This window comes from Pituophis catenifer, unplaced genomic scaffold (assembly GCF_029215685.1).
Source record: "Pituophis catenifer annectens isolate HBS135680 unplaced genomic scaffold, rPitCat1.0.hap2 SCAF_6, whole genome shotgun sequence".
Classification (NCBI taxonomy): Eukaryota; Metazoa; Chordata; class Lepidosauria; order Squamata; family Colubridae; genus Pituophis; species Pituophis catenifer.
This window is the reverse complement of record NW_027256886.1, coordinates 53,330,290-53,346,992: the sequence shown is the minus strand read 5'-3', so window position 1 is coordinate 53,346,992 and position 16,703 is coordinate 53,330,290. Positions and strand designations below refer to the sequence as shown.

At 35.7% G+C, this 16,703-nt stretch overlaps 1 protein-coding gene across 1 annotated transcript in view; it reads left to right on the top strand.

Annotated features, from left to right (window-relative positions):
* Positions 1 to 2,185: 2,185 nt before the first annotated feature.
* Positions 2,186 to 16,703, top strand: part of RAB11FIP2 (RAB11 family interacting protein 2) — a 31,122-nt gene continuing 16,604 nt past the window's right edge. The window contains exons 1-3 of the mRNA XM_070946288.1: positions 2,186 to 2,667; positions 12,591 to 13,033; positions 16,132 to 16,597. Coding sequence (XP_070802389.1) covers positions 2,318 to 2,667; positions 12,591 to 13,033; positions 16,132 to 16,597 — 1,259 coding nt within the window. The 5' untranslated portion in view covers positions 2,186 to 2,317. The remainder of the gene's footprint in view (positions 2,668 to 12,590; positions 13,034 to 16,131; positions 16,598 to 16,703) is intronic.

The following is a 16,703-nucleotide window of genomic DNA, read 5'->3' as shown; positions in this document are numbered from 1 at the left end:
ATTATTTTCTACAGTAGACATTTTAATTTCTACTGAATTATCTTTTAATTAAAATAAACTGCTGAGATTCTGTAAATATTTAATAGCAACCAACACAACGATAGGGCCACAAATATTGACCTCTGCTGCCCATCAGAGCTTTGGTTAATTAAAGCTTTCACATAACAAATTCAATAAAAGATGTAGACTAGACTACTACCCATAATCACATTAATGCCCCATATAGTATTTCCAGCTAACTGCAACAACAGTACCAGTGAATCCTGACAGCAAGTATACAAGCAAAATAAAAGTCCAATTTTATCCCAACCACAGTCACACCACAGTAGTTTATTGAAGCCAGAATGCCTAATTTACAGATTACCTTGCAGGTCAACATACCTGTGTTCCATCATCTAGAAGTTATTTGCAGAATGCATACACTTTTATTGGTTTCATGTTTTGAAATATGTTTTCCTAGAGTAGTTAAATGAGCTTTATTTTTAAATTTATGGTTTTCTTGCAAGGCCTTCATCATGGTCCCTATATTCAAGTGTGAATCCCAACCGATCTCACTATTATTATTTCAATCATGGCTTTTTAAAAATATTGTTGCTTGGGGACTCTCCACTTTTTTGAGTTGTTATCTTCATCATCATCCTATGGGCCAGAAATTGACACATTTGGATCTCTGTCCATTTAATTTCCATATCCATTCGGTTGGACAGATTGAGCTGACTAAAACTGGCCCCAAGTCACCTCGTGATTTTTAAGGAGAGATGGCACCTGAATCTGGTTCTCATTGAATACCTTAACTATTAAACTACACCAACTCAACAAAATTCATCGTTTTTGAAGGCGTTTCCGAGTTTCATTATCATGTCCGCCACTCCATTACAGTCAGCATATATCAATAACTCGTTTTTTCCCCCTTCTTTTTAAATTTTCTATGCTATTCCCGATCAGTTTATTTTCCATTCTCACTGCAATTCGCTTGCCCTTCTTGTGCGGATTCACAACTTCGCCCATATTGTGTAGAGTCTTTTGATACTTCAGCATGACCGAGACCAAAAAAAAAAAAAAGTTTTTACGAACCAATCAGGAATATCTTTAAAACCGAGTCTATCGCAAGCCCTTTGGAACGTTTACTGCATTGCAACCCTTCAAAGGCAGGGCGAAAAGAAGAAGAAGGAGAAAGAAGAAGGCAGAAGTCAAACCTCCACCAAATATACACTCCAGCTTGGAAGCGGTCCTTATGCGGGGGGTCCTGCCTTCCGCCTAGGGGCTCAATCCGGTGGCCTGAGGTGCGGCTCGCGAGGCCGCCGGGCTGCGCGAGCTGTGAGGGACCACGCCATCCTTTGGGATTTCTCCCCGGCCGTCCCCCCCCACTCCCGGGGCCCACTGGAAGCCGGCGAGGCAGGGCAGGGGAAGCGTCTGGCCCGCCTGAACCCTACCCTTCGCCCTCTGACCGCCCGAGGAAAGAGGCGGCGCCGTTCCCTCGCTCCCACTCAGCGGCGCCCGTTTAGGCAACATGGGGAAGGCGGAAGTGGGGCCTCGGCTCGGCGGCTGGAGCGTTTCGGCCGAAGGAAGGGAGGCGGCTGGGCCACCGCGCTGCTGAGCGTCCGCACGACTTGCCCGTTTTCCGAGGCGTTCTTTCTCTCGACGCTCCCCCCCTTTTCCCCCCAATCCCGGGGATACCGAGGGATACCCTCCTCCCCAGAAAAGCCGTTACCGGGCAAGGGCGGCCTGGCAGAGCCCCCGGTGGACCGGGTCCAGTTTACCTCGGCAGGAGCTGGTTCGGTGCCTTCGGCAGACCCAAAGTCTTGCCCGACACCCCCTTCCCCCGTGTTGTAAAGAGGTGTAGGAGGTTGCTTTGCGAGCATGCAGAGGAATCTTGATCGGTGTTAGCCAGGGCAAGTGCCAAATTGTACTTGGGAAAGCGGGGAGGGAGGTGGGAGGTGTAGTTTTCTTTTTATTTAAAGCCCGTTAGTCTCCGGTCGGCCTTGGGTGTGAGTGAAAATAGGGTGGGTAGAGGACAAAATCAAATATATACTGTCCTGTATAGAGAAGTATGGAAAAGCAGAACTATTTCTAGGATTGCAGAGGTATGCTGGAAATTAACATTTGGAGACAATAATCTGAAGGGATGCTCAACTAGGTTAGGGAACCTGGCCCACTTTGTTTAATGATGCTGAATGAATAAGAATCTCAAAAATGAGAGTTGCTTAGTTCTCTGAAAGGCTCTATCAGGCTTCCCTGTTGTGAAATATACCTTCTGATCCAGTATTTTATTTCTGTGGCTATTGTTACTCAAAATCCCCACTCCCCTTTTGTTACTATGTTGGCCGAGCAAGCTCAAAAGTGGTTCCCAACTCATGTGCAGGTCACAGTCCTTCAGGCCAAAGGTCTCAAGCCAAAGGGCAAAAGTGGCACTAATGATACATACACTATCATACAATTGGGAAAAGAGAAATACTCTACTTCGGTGGCAGAGAAGACCCTTGATCCAATATGGAAAGAAGAAGCTTCGTTTGAGCTGCCTGGATTGCTGATGGAAGGGAACTCTGAAAAATACATTCTCTATCTGATAGTCATGCATAGGTCTCTTGTTGGGCTTGATAAATTTCTGGGACAAGTGGCAATTAATTTAAATGATATTTTTGAGGACAAACTGAGAAGGAAAACAGAGTAAGTGTTATTTTTATATGTCTTGTGTTGGAAATGTAATCTTTTGTAGGTGTTGCAAATCTGTGGTTTTAGAAGATATAACCAAACCCTGGCTTCCATAATCTTCCAGTGTTCTTGTTGACTGGAGCTAATGGTTTTATTGAGTACCAACTTTAGAGGTTGCATGTTATCCAACCCTTTTTTAAAAGGTTATCTTAAAATCTCCACTAATAGTTCACGTAACTACCTCATAAGTACAATTAGTATCGAGTCAAAGCCAATGAGAATTTATAGGCTTGCTCATAAGAGTTCATTGCTCATATGTAGTTTAAAATGTTTTTTTCCCCAATTTGATGGGAACAACTGTGAATTATGGATTATGCACTAGTAACTTTACAAGAAAGTGAAATCAGTATGGTTTTTTTGGATTATTTTATTTTGAAAATATGGCTTGTAAATCATTGCTTATACTGTAACGTGATCTACGTTGAATATATAGTGACAATAAGCAATGGTAGAATAATCTGGCACAAGAACTATTATTTGGATGGATGATTTGAGAGATGTGGTCCTTTCTTGTCTGATTTATTGATTGCAAGATGTATGGCTTGAAGTCAGAGCCTGTGAACTTCTGATGTTCTCCACAGTGTAACATTCGTGATTCTAAGAATATGCTGTATCTTTGGAGATATGTTGCTTCTTTTTTTTTTCTACTCATATTACATGATATCCTGTTATTCCATACACAGTACAATGTGTGTATGTGTGTGTATACACACAAAAATGTTCTTGGGTGTGGTATTTTGGAACATACAGGTACAGTATTCTTGGATGTGATATTTATTTCATTATCATTTATATTTATTTATTTATTTATTTATTTATTTATTTATTTATTTATTTATTTATTTATTTATTTATTTATTTATTTATTTATTTATTTATTAAATATCTTTCCCTTCTTTATATTTCCACATTTTTTTCTAACAATACAAGACATATAGGACAACCTCCTATATGGGAGGTTTGGCTTAGAGTAACTGCTTAAAATTGCACAGTGAACTCCTTGGTTGAATGGATATCTCACAGAATAAAACCACCATTTCAACTTCTATGCCATGTTTGTCAAACTCATGTGATCATGGCATTGTCACGTGATATATTGGGACTTTTCCCCTTTCGCTAAACTGGGCGTGGGCATGGCCAGCTTGGCGAAGCCCTGGCCTATGCTATCTAGCTTTTGATGCAGTGTTTTAATAAACACTATTAAACAAGTTTAGTACAGGGATAGGATAATGGATCCATCCATTCATTATTGAATTGGGATATATTTAATTTTCTAATTTTTCAGAATATAGAAAGCAGCACTTCGAAGCAGTCCTTCTGAAATGTTTACATTTTCTTATTAGATATATTTGTCCCAAGTATCAATTATCATCCTAAAAGGCCACTTAGTTGGGAAGTAGTGAGGTGTATCTATATTTTCAGCTGCAGTAGTGAAGTAGAGCATTGGATATTGAAAAAAAAAGTGAATTGATTAAAACCTTGGGAATGAAGTTTCACAGATTTTATCATAAACCATTTTTATTTATGTTTAATGTATTATGGTAAATACTTAAATTACGAAACAAAGGAGGTCCCCCCCCCCTTCCATTGACTCTTGTCCAGTTCTTTGAGACGGCCTGAAAAAATCCCTGCAGTTTTTCTTGACTAGGTTTTTCAGAAGTGGTTTTCCATTGCCTCCTTTCTGAGCCTAAGAGAAAGAGACTGGCCCAAGGTTCCCCAGCTGGCTTTGTGCCTAAAGTAGAACTAAAATGCATGGTCTTCCAGTTTCTACCCTATTGCTAATTATCTAAAATGTTGCATACTGCAGTTAATTTTTGAATTATGTTATAGAGAGATTTTAAGATTGTTATCTAGGAAGAATCTACACATTCAGGAAAAACAGAATATTTTACAATTATTTTCTAAATAGCTTCATTTGACAATTAAAACATTTTTGACAAGCCTTATTGTATTGCATTGTGTCCCTTATTCCCCACCATTTTGAAGTCAAGATTAAGGTCAAACTAATGATTAAGGTCATTAGAACATTAAATGGTAAACTGCACAATTTGTATACCCCAATTTTGGAATTTATATACTCACTTCAGATCTTACATAACATGCTTTCTTGTCATCTATGACAAGAAATTAATTTAAATAGAATTATGTCTTTAAAAGAAGTATTGAATTTCACCTTAATATTCAGGAGGGATAGTGATGTTATTTGGTCAATGACTATCAATTCTAATGATATGAAATACTAGTTATTTTGTTTAGATATAGTACATTTATTTCTTCTGCAGTTTGTTCATATCTTGGCCTTTTAAGTAGAGATTATGACCTAACTGTTATTTTCTGACCTAAAAGTTATTTTCTTTGTGCACAGCATTTATGCCAAGTTTATAATAATTTTGTGTTTTAATCCTGTATATCAATAAGATGAAAAAAGTACAGCAGATTAGTCCAGAATTGAGCAATACTTTTATTAGGCTCAACGTGCCTGATTATATCTTTATTAAGGCCTACCAAAATCATACAAAAAGTATTAATTTTTCAAGCTGTTCAAACTCTTGATCAGGTAGTATTTTACAATAACCAGGGAATGAGGAAGACCAAATATTTGAAATCATAGTGTTGGGATTTAACATATTTGGAAACTTGCTAAGTTTCTGAAGGCAATAATGAGGAATGTACTCCCACATAATTTGCTGCATTGTGCAGCTTTTAGTTAATGGCTACGATAAGACATAGAAACAATACAGTATTTCTGATCTGTCTGACTGCGCCATGTATGTCATAGTTGAATTGTAGTGGCAGATACACAGAGCATCATTAACAGGCAGAATCTGTTTAGCATGTTCACTCAAGATGACAAACCTAATGGTTCAGTTATGTTCCCTCCATAAATCTACTAGCATTGGGACGTGTAATATTTATGTAGTTTGAAATAATTCAGATGAGTTACCGTAAATATACCATATGAATGATTTTATGCCAAGTTAACTCTTTGCACATGTTGCTTTTCTTTGGTACTAGCAAAGAAAGGCACAGCCTTCTGATAATTTTAAATTAGTCAGAAGTAGGTAGATAGATAGTCAGAAGTAGGCAGGTAGAAGTAGGTAGATTTATTTAAGTAAGTCTAAATATGTAGTCTGATTGTAATAGTCATAAGGTTTTTTGGGTAAATATTTATTATATAATGATATATTTGCCCCCTAATCCAAACATATTTTTAATTTAGGAAGCATATCAATGTGAAAGGATATATTTTTCTAGAAAGAAAAAGTGCCAATATACAGTATGTTTATGGCATTGAATATAAGAAGCATTTCTTGTATGTGCGCTATTATGTTTGGCCAGGGACAAACTGTTCATTTCATTTTTACTTTAACACATGGTCAGTTTTTATATTTTTAAATAGTTTCAAATTATATTATGCTATGTATTCCATAATAACACTTTTTCCACTCATTTGGTGAAGCTAGAAAGGCCATTTATCACCTTCTCATGCAATTCCCTGTGGTTTGTGATATTCTCCACTCTTAAAAATAAAACTCTATATTCTTTAAGGTTGTACTTCATAGCACAAAGTGAAACAGATGAAAAGATAGAGAAAGAAAAATTTAAAAACTAGCATACAGTCTGTTCCTTTTTTTGAAAGAGTTCCTCTTCCATCTGTTGTATTGGGCTAAGATATTAAGTTAACCCAGTGTAGACATTTGGAACATACAAACTGTAAGGGTTGGAGTTCTACATCAGATCCAAATTTCTTGAAGTGAGAAAACTTACTTGGTTTTGGAGTGTAGACTCTAGGTTTTTCTGGCCAATATGTACTATATTAGATTCTGCTTGCCGGCCTGCATGCAAGCCATCTTGCTCACTGACTTGGTTGTGGGAAGTTCTCAGAAAGTTGCCTTGTCTGACAACCATGTTTAATGACTGCATTGCTTACTAACAAAAATTCTAGTCCCAATTGCTGTTAGAAATGAAGGGCTACCTGTATATATTAAAACAGTGGAAGCTGCCTTTCTGCATTTCCAACACAAGTATTGGGCTACTCCACCTTAGCATAAATGGATGGTTTTGGAGGAGGGGGGCTCTTATCATTATCATTATAATTGTTTTCTAAAAACGCCATATCTATAATTTGCACTTTATTTGGCATAGGCACCATTGTTCTGTTATATATTCAGTGTTTGTGTTGCTAGAAGTAATAAATCTTCAGTGCATTATAACTATAATCGTGATATAGGAATACATGACCGTTTTGTGTGGTTATATATTAACATCTAAAATCCATTGCAGAGGAAACTAGGTTATCACAGAAATTTCATCATTATCCTGTTTAGAAGTTTGAGAGGGTAGAAGGAAGACAAGTTTTTTCCAAGCTTTTCAAAGATAAAATTGTATATTGTATGTGAATAAATACAGTAGTTTAACAAATAAGCTGTCCTCTGGTCCAATACTTTAAATGTAAAATACAGGTACTAATCAGTTCTGAAGAATGACCTATGGTATCTAATAATGTAATGCTGATTTTTTTTCAAGATAGATAATAAATATAAATTGTATAAAATATAAATATAGTATTTTATCTAAAATGATTCTTAAATGATGAGGTAATTTTAACATTACTTAGTTTTGGAAGTATTGATGGTTTTTATTAGTAATTCTTTTAGTTTTAATATAGTTAATAGCTTCCTTTTTCAAACACACTATATGTATGGTTTTCTAAAAGACATCCTTCAAAATCACTAGAGTATTAGAAAAAGAGATATTTTAATATTCTGCATAATATTGAAACTTGTAAGCAGTTCTGTGGCACATGTTTCTTTTTGGAAAAGGAAGGATAACAGCTGATCTAGAATTCTAGGAAGACTGCATAACTAGCAACTTGTTCAATTTTCTTTTTATCAGAGAAAGTTTTTTTTTTATTGAAAAGTTTTACAAAGAAGAAATACAAAAAAAAATTCCCCCCATGTTCCCCCCACCCTTTCCCCCCCTTCATCCCACCCTCCCCCCCAGACTTTCCAGAGCAAAATACAAGGTATTTAATTTAATCAATCATAAACTAGATTAATCTACTTATCCTCAAAGTACTAACTCCCCCCCTGAAACCTTAACTCCACTATAGATAACCTAATACTTCTAATACTAACATTCATTCATAAACTATTTGATATTTTCTTGTCTGATACTTATTTTGAATATAATCAATCCATCTTCTCCATTCCGATACGTATCTTTCTTGCGTGTGGTCCTTCAAGTACACTGAGATTTTCGCCATTTCTGCTAGGTTTGTTACTTTCAATATCCACTCTTCAATAGTAGGCAAAGAGTCCTTCTTCCAATATTGAGCTACCAGCAGCCTAGCTGGTATCAGAGAAAATTTTGTTTGCCAGGCATTATGACTTTAAAGATATATCAGCCCCCAAATCAAAGGCATAAATATTAACTTTATTTAAGTTGCTGTTAGTAATGGCTTAAGCATATTTCTTTAAAAATAATACGAGTGATGAAGTTGAACCTTCCTTGTCTATGGCAAAATATAATATATTCACTCTGGCAAAAGACCCAAAGATTATTTGGGAGACGGGTTGGTGATTTCTTTATGAGTATGAATAAACTTCAGCAGTTGGAGAAAGAATTGCTGCTTCAGATTTGGAACAAGTGTAATTTACAATTTTTGAATTGTTAAACCATGAACACCTGAAATAGTTGTGTTCTTTCTTTAGACTATCCAACATTGTAAAGCATGACAATTTGAGTGACTTAAGGCCTTTTCATTAGTTAGCTAATACTTGGAGGCCAACTCTGGTCTGCTTTAATCCTTTGCTGCACTTATTGGACTGAGAATTGCTCACTCATTGTCATTGTCATTCTCATTTATTTCATTTATTTATTGGTCAAGCATGTATAAGATAAGATATATAAGTATATACATGATTATGAATACATGAAATGAATACGAATAAATGGGGACATTAGGACAAGAACTGAAGGCACGTTGGTGCGCTTATGCACGCCCCTTTTTTTCTTTCCTTCAACACAGAATAAATTAAAGAATAAATAATTATTTTTGTTTAGATGATCAAAAAATAAAACATTAAAGCTGTAATTCTATATCCATAGAACTCCCATTAATAGGATTTATTCCTAAATAGAGAGGGATGTGGCTACACTATTAAGCTGATCTTAGAAATATTGGAAGATTGGAGGAGGACTAATATGAATGTTTACACTTGTACAGTATATAAATTTGTAAATGTAAAATCATATTTCTTTCTGGCCAAAGGTGGGCATTTTTAATTATATTTATTTATTGAAAAGTTGCCATTTCCATTCAAACTATTGAAACTTTCATTAAGTCTGTAACAGCACCATAGAAAGAATAAATGAAAGTATTGAATCACTACAGTTTTGGTTAGTTCTTGATATATTTCCTAATCCATAATTTTGGAATAATCTCAAATCATAATTAACAGGACTTTTATACTAACTAACAAGACTTTTTATACCTTTATACAGAGGAATGCTTCAAATGGAAACAAAGCTCTTTATTCTATCCTTCACAGTAAAAATATAATTGTATATTTTCTCATACGTTATGGTTCTTCATTCACTACATAATGCAATTGCACAAACTTTTTTAACAAAGTACACATAACATGAAATGCTAATGTCACAAATGTCTACAGGTAGTTCTCAAATTACAATAGTATTTGAGCCCAGAATTATAGTTGTAAATTGTTGCAATCATAAATTAAGACATTTCCAGCATTTCCATTTCCAAATCCATTTTACCCAATGGGCATTTTTGCCTGCAACTGGAAGTAAACTCTGGAAACTGGCAAAAAATGTCAAAAATTATGGTCATATGACTGCAGGATACTCCAAATAGCCATAAAGGTGAATAGCTACCAAAATGTGATCACATGACTGTGAAGGTTTATACAGTCGTATAAAGTGTAACTTTGAAATCAGGGTCTCATTCTTGTGTAGGGAGTTGGCCCTCCAAGGTCCCTTCTAGCTCTGTTAACTCTCTTAAGGTTTAAGTAGCTTTTGGTGGAGTTCCGTTGTAACTTTGAATGGTCAGTAATCAATCAGTTGCAACTTGAGGATTACCTGTACATATCATTGAATATTATATATATATATAAAAACCTACATCCATATAACTTAAGTTCACTTGTGAGGCTTTGTTCCTGAAAGGAACTGATGCCATTTGACTGGTGTTTATGTGGGACATGTATGCTTATAAGGTAAGCACTCTGGAATTTGAATGTCCAATGAGAACTAAGCATTCATAACTTATCACCCTTTTATAATAAGCAAACTCCTTTGAGGTTTCCTTTAAAAAAAACATGTTGGCTGCAGTAAATGTGGAATATACCAACTAGATTGCTGAAAGTTGATGAAATTTATATTCATCAACTAGATTGATGAATATGCCATATGCTGAATATGGCATTTTCCACATGCCATATTCCAATGGCATGTGGAATATGTGTAGCACAAGTTTTAAAATAACTTCTTTGTTTTAATTTACTGCTCTGGCTTTAATTCAAAATACATAAAATGATTATAATCTTAAACAGTTTTATTTCAAAATAGAGATAAGAGTTTATAATACTGTGCTAAACGTAACAGTGTTTGATTTTGGCTTAATGTATTGTAAACAATGAGTTAAGATTTAGCATGTTGTGTGAAACTGGTGAAATATTAATCAGTGGAATAGCTTGCATCCTGGGATTGTGGGTACTCCATCATTGGAGGTTTTCAAGAATAGACTGGACAACCATTTGACTGGTTGCTGGTATAACGTTCCTGCCTTGAGCAGGCGGTTGGACTAGAAGACCTCTGAGGTCCCTTCCACCTCTATGATTCTACATGGTTTGTTCCTTAACAGCATATTGGTAAACAAATGATACTCAGGTTATTTTAATTTGATATTACAGACCTTGGGACTCCCTGTCTATATTGAGGGATCTTTTTTCCTTAATAGGAAAAAAATATTGAGAAGGGCCCTGAAAATAGGAATAAACACAGCAATAGGCAAACTATGGATTTCATTCCCTTCTAAAATTCAGTGGTAAAATAACCAGGTTTTGGTGGCATGATTTTTTCTCCTATTTAGAAATAAGGATGGGGATGGCACAGGCTCTAGGAAGCAAATCTGTAGTGCTGCCAATTTTGGATGGCATTTGGGATGTCACTTTTTGATTCCCTTACTTAATAAATCAAAAGGAAATTCAATCCCATGACATACTTTTTCCATAATTGTACCTGCAACCTCCAAACTGTTTGGTGAGTTTTCATCCCTGCTGAAGGAGAAAAGAGAACAACCACAACTTAAGAACAGTGTGAAATAGCTCAGCATATCCAAACATTGCATTCTTTTGACAAGACATATATCGAAAGAATGAATATTTGTCATAATAGTAGAATGCTGAAATTAAATAGGATACTGAAAATTAGTTGAAAAACCTGTCAAATAGTTTTGAACGAGATAGTATGGTCTGTCTTTCTGTGCTTAAAATGCAAGACTATATGCCGGCTGGCGGGCCCGCGGGGGAGGGCCGTCTCTGTGGCTGCCCCAGCTTTCTGGAACCAGTTACCTCCTGAGATCCGAACCATCCTCACCCTATTGGCCTTCCGAAAAGCGGTGAAGACCTGGCTTTTCCGGCAAGCCTGGGGCCGTTGATCTCGCTGTTGCAATCTGGTGAGATCCGGCCATGAATGGTGTGAATGGGTTTTAATTGTTTTTAATGTTTTAATTTTTAATGTTTTTATATATGGTTTTTAAATGCATTGTAAGCTGCCTTGATTCTTCAGAGAAAGGCAGCATACAAGTTGAATGAATGAATGAATGAATGAATGAATGAATGAATGAATGAATGAATGAATAAATAAATAAATATCAAATTTACTTATAGAACCTAGTTTTTATTTGTAATATTGTAGTGTACTTTATAAAAGATGTGGATGATATACTCAACCTCAACATTATCATTCAACATAAGGTTTTTTTAGCACTTTCACAAAAGCTATTGTTATAGTAATTAAATCTATAAATTTCTTTCAAGTATTTTATCAACTAAGAACATCATTTTGGGTTGTTACTCTTTCAGTGTAGACACTATTTCCCAAATAAAATACAGGAATATGTTTTAAGTTTATTACTATGAATTATAAAATAGTGGATATTACTATTTTTAATTGAATATTAAGAACTTATATATGAAATCTATGGGATCTGATCTTGAATTAGGTTCAGGAACACCTGACTTAAAAATTGTATGATGGTGGGAACAAAATGATTAAAACATATGAGCCTCATATTGCCTCATATTGTGTTGGCTGCTAGTATTTTTCTGAGCCCTGTTTAAAGCATTTTTACTAAGTGATCTTTTGCCCTATTTTAGTAGTCATTAAATTGTCTACAAAGAGACAGCCTTTTTTGCAATGTTATCTCCACCTGAGGAATGCCTTATCAACAGGATTCCCTTTAGATCATTGTTGTCAGTTTCGAGAAAGTTGTATGTAAATGTTTATTTTAAGTCTTCCAAATGTCATTTGGTTCCTCTACTTGTGTTTCAGCTTTGAAACTAATTTTAATACATTTTTAACTGCTGCAATTTCTTGAAGTTTAATTAATATTGCTTTAGTATACAGGATTCTAATTAAATTAGGGACTTTTATTCTTCTAACACACTTATTCTAAAATTTGACCAAGGAATACTTTTTGAAATAAATACATTTAAAATTGTAAAGCAATCTCCCTGATATGTGTCATATTAACTTTTTGCAATCTTACATAAGTACTGTTTAGATGAAATGGCATCATATGATTCTGAGGCATGCTTATGCAACTAACAGCATACTATCTTTTCTTTAAGATGGTTTCCTCTTGAGTCCAAGCAAGGAAAACGAACTAAAGACAGAGGAGAGATAAAAGTCAACATTCAGTTTATGAGAAACAACATGACAGCAAGCATGTTTGACTTGTCAATTAAGGACAAAACCAAATCCCCTTTTGCCAAATTAAAGGACAAAATGAAGGGTCGTAAGACAGACGGAACATTTTTGGATACATCTTCTGCAATCATTCCAAGTACTCATACCCCAGAAACTAACAATATAACATCCCTCAATGAATTGCAGTTAAAATCAAAGCCAAAAAAACCTTTTCTTTTGGGACCTCAGCGGCTCTCTTTGGCTCACTCAATGTCTGATCTAACTGGACCTCAGATGACTTCAGAAAAAAGTAAATTAGGAACAATTGGCAACTCTTACCTCTTCAGACATCAGCTTGAGTCTGTTGGTTCTGAAGATGAAAGTGGTAAGTACAGATTTCTTAAAAGGCAAACTCTACTTGAAAAGCCTTCTAGTAGAATTATTCCAAACCCCATATCTTTATGCTCTTATTCCCAAGAAAAATATAGTTGCTAAGAATTTGTGATATAGTGGAAATCAAATGAAGAATAGAATGCTTCATCAATAATTTGTTTTAATAAGTATAATTTTTTCCAACTTTATTACTTATTACTATATTCAGTTTCATTTCACTGTAATTTGTTTTAAAAATAGATTTGATGTATACAAAAGTCCAAAGTTCCAAGTTTCAAATGTTTTTATCTTGAAACAGACATTCTGCATCTTCCATGATTGAAATGAGAGTTTTGTTTCAAGCTTGAAATAAACCTTGACAGTTTTGTATTTTGTGCTGTTCTGCATGCTGTGATGGGACATGTTTTCTTGCAGTTGACTTTTCCCAGATGTTGTAGCCTAGGCACTACAGCAGGTGGGACTGATTTAATTAATTTAATTTAATTTAATTTAATTAATTCAATTTATATGCCGCCCATCTCCGAAGACTCAGGGCGGCTCACAATACATTTAAAAAAATCATTATAAAAAAACATTTAAAAATTAAAAACATTAAAAACATTAAAAACTCATTCACGCCATTCATGGCCGGATCTCGCCAGATCACAAGAGCGAGATCAACGGCCCCAGGCCTGCCGGAAAAGCCAGGTCTTCACCGCTTTTCGGAAGGCCAATAGGGTGGGGATGGTCTGGACCTCAGGAGGTAACTGGTTCCAGAGAGCTGGGACAGCCACAGAGAAGGCCCTCCCCCGCAGGCCCGCCAGCTGGCATTGTTTAGCTGACAGGACCCGGAGGAGAACAACTCTGTGGGATCTTACCGGTCGCTGGGAGCTATGCGGCGGAAGGCGGTCTCGAAGATAACCTGGCCTGAGCCATGTAGGGCTTTAAAGGTAATAACCAACACCTTGAATTGTGACTGGAGACCAATAGGGAGACAGTGCAGCTCGCGGAGAATTGGTGTAGTATGGGTGTATCTAGATGCACCCAAACAGCACGCGCGGCTGCGTTCTGGACCAACTGTAGTCTCCGAACACTTTTCAAGGGTAGCCCCATGTAGAGCGTGTTGCAATAATCTAACTGTGAGATGACAAGGGCATGAGTGACTGTGATGAGAGCCTCCCGATCCAAGTAGGGTCGCAATTGGTGCACCAGGCGAACCTGTGCAAAGGTCCCCCTAGCCACAGCTGTCAGATGTTGCTCTAATCTTAGCTGTGAGTCTAGGAGGACACCCAATTTGGGAGCCCGTTCTGAGGGGGACAATTTCTACCCCCCCCCCCCCAGTACCAAGGATGGACAATCGACATAGGAGGCAATACCCACAGCCACTCGATTTTGTCTGGGTTAAGTCTGATCCTGTTGAGCTTCCAGGCACTGGCACATCACATCCACCGCATCACTGAATTGATGCGGGGTAGAGATATACAACTGGGTATCATCCACGTATTGCTGATACCTCACCCTGTGTCAGATGATCTCACCCAGTGGCTTCATGTAAATGTTAAATAGGAGGGGAGAGAGGATCAAGCCCTGATTTATTGAGCTTTTTGGGGGAGTGTTGCAGAATGTGTATAGTCTTGAATCCAATGGACATTAAGATACATAGTTACATACAAAGATAAATCAAAATAGGACAAGTATTTTCATTTAAAGCTGAAAATACTTGTCCTATTTTGATTTGTTATCTTTGTGTGCACTCTATGATGTTGTGATCTGTACTTTAGAACACATTTCAATACAACTTTTAATGACTTCTAGAGTTTAGTTGTATTACTGGATGTACTTATGCTCTTTCGTTTTACTCTTACTCATGCAAGAATTAGGAGAAGCACTTTGTTCCTATAACATATAATTGCTTTTTCCTGGATTTATGCAAAACTTGTATTTGATTTTGTTAATAATAGAAACAAAACATGGACTTGTGCTTGAACCTGATTTTTGTTGGTTCTTGTTTAAATTTTTTCTTCAGATACTAAAATAATTTCTATAGGAATTTTTTAATGTTTAAATTAAATTAAATTGTGGCCAATTTTGCAGCAGGTTGGATGGCAGATAGCAATCAACATGAGTTAATATTTCAACTACTCTTATGGCCCTTGGAGGAAAACAAAGAGCAAGGCAGTTCTGCTGAATTCCCATTGCTTTCTTTGATTAAATCTTCTAAATAGTTAAGTTTTATCTTAGTGGAACATAGTAATCTCAGTTGGAATGTTTCTATTTTGACTGTTTTGTTCCAAGCTTGAAACAAAATCTGTTTTTCATACTATGTATATCCATATTATACACCATCCTTAAACTAGAAATTTTCAGATTGGATGACACATGTTATTAAAATACAAAAACAGTAACAGTGGAAAAAATGGCAAAATTTTAAATATTTGAATCGGCTGAAAACACCTGGGTAAATAAAATACTATGTGCTAAGCCTATTAACTAGTTAATGTTGACTCTCCCCAGTGAAGTAATGATTACAATTGGTTCAGATCATTCTATATACATGAAGTTACAATGTTATTATAATAATATGTTTTATAGTATTCGGACATTTGTCCTCATACAGGAATTATTAAAGTATTCAAAATTAGAGGCTAATATAAGCTGCATTAATTTTGTTTTAATTGTAAATTAACTGCCTTGAAGTAGTTTTTGGGAGTAAAGGTGGGCTACAAATTGCCAAAATAAATGGCACTATTTTTCTCCACCCTATAATCATTATGGTCACTTGCTAAATATAAAAAAACTTTTAATATAGTACTGCAATTTTGTTATGTTTAGAAGTTCTTCAGGTGACTACAGTGAACATAAACACAAGCATAATATTGTAGTGGGAGAATTTATTATATGGTCAAAGGCTTGTTGAAACTATTGGTCTTCACTCAGCCAAAGCTAATAATTTTTATAGTCTATATTTGTAGAATAATAGCTGTTGGAATAAACTTTTAATTTTAACTTTTTGCAAATAGTCGTATAATATTTTATACATATATATGTATGTATATATATATTCTATTTACACACTTGAGTCCAGTTGCATACTAATAACATTGTTTTCAGGAAATCTAAAATCTCCACACAGACGGACATTAAGTGCAGATACCACTAAAGTGAGTAAACTGGACAATACAGGTGATGACAGTGACTCAGCTTTTGTAGCTCAAAACGATCCTTTTACAAATGTGAGTGCTTCATTGCCTCAAAAGTTTGCTACATTGCCAAGACAGAAGAATCCATTTGAAGAAAACCCTTTATCATGGGAACAAAATGTAGGCTTATTTTCGAAACCACCTGAAATAAAAAAAGAGAATAAGAAAGAGAAAAAGGAAAAGGTTAGTCTCTTTGAAAGAGTGACTGGAAAGAAAGAAGGCAAACGATCAGATAGACTTAGTAATGGAGGATCAGAAGGCTCCTCTGATTTGAAATCACCCAGTCCTTTTGCTGAAAGTCATCAGGGCAACTTTGATTTTGATTCCACTAATCCCTTTACTACAAACTTCAAGCCAAAAAATATGCTGTTATCTAGGTAAGTTCCTTGGTTAGATGTTTTTAAGTTGATGTTTTTTATTATAATGTATTTCTTATCTTTGTACAATGAAAATATTATTTAATAAATATTGCAGTCTTGGACT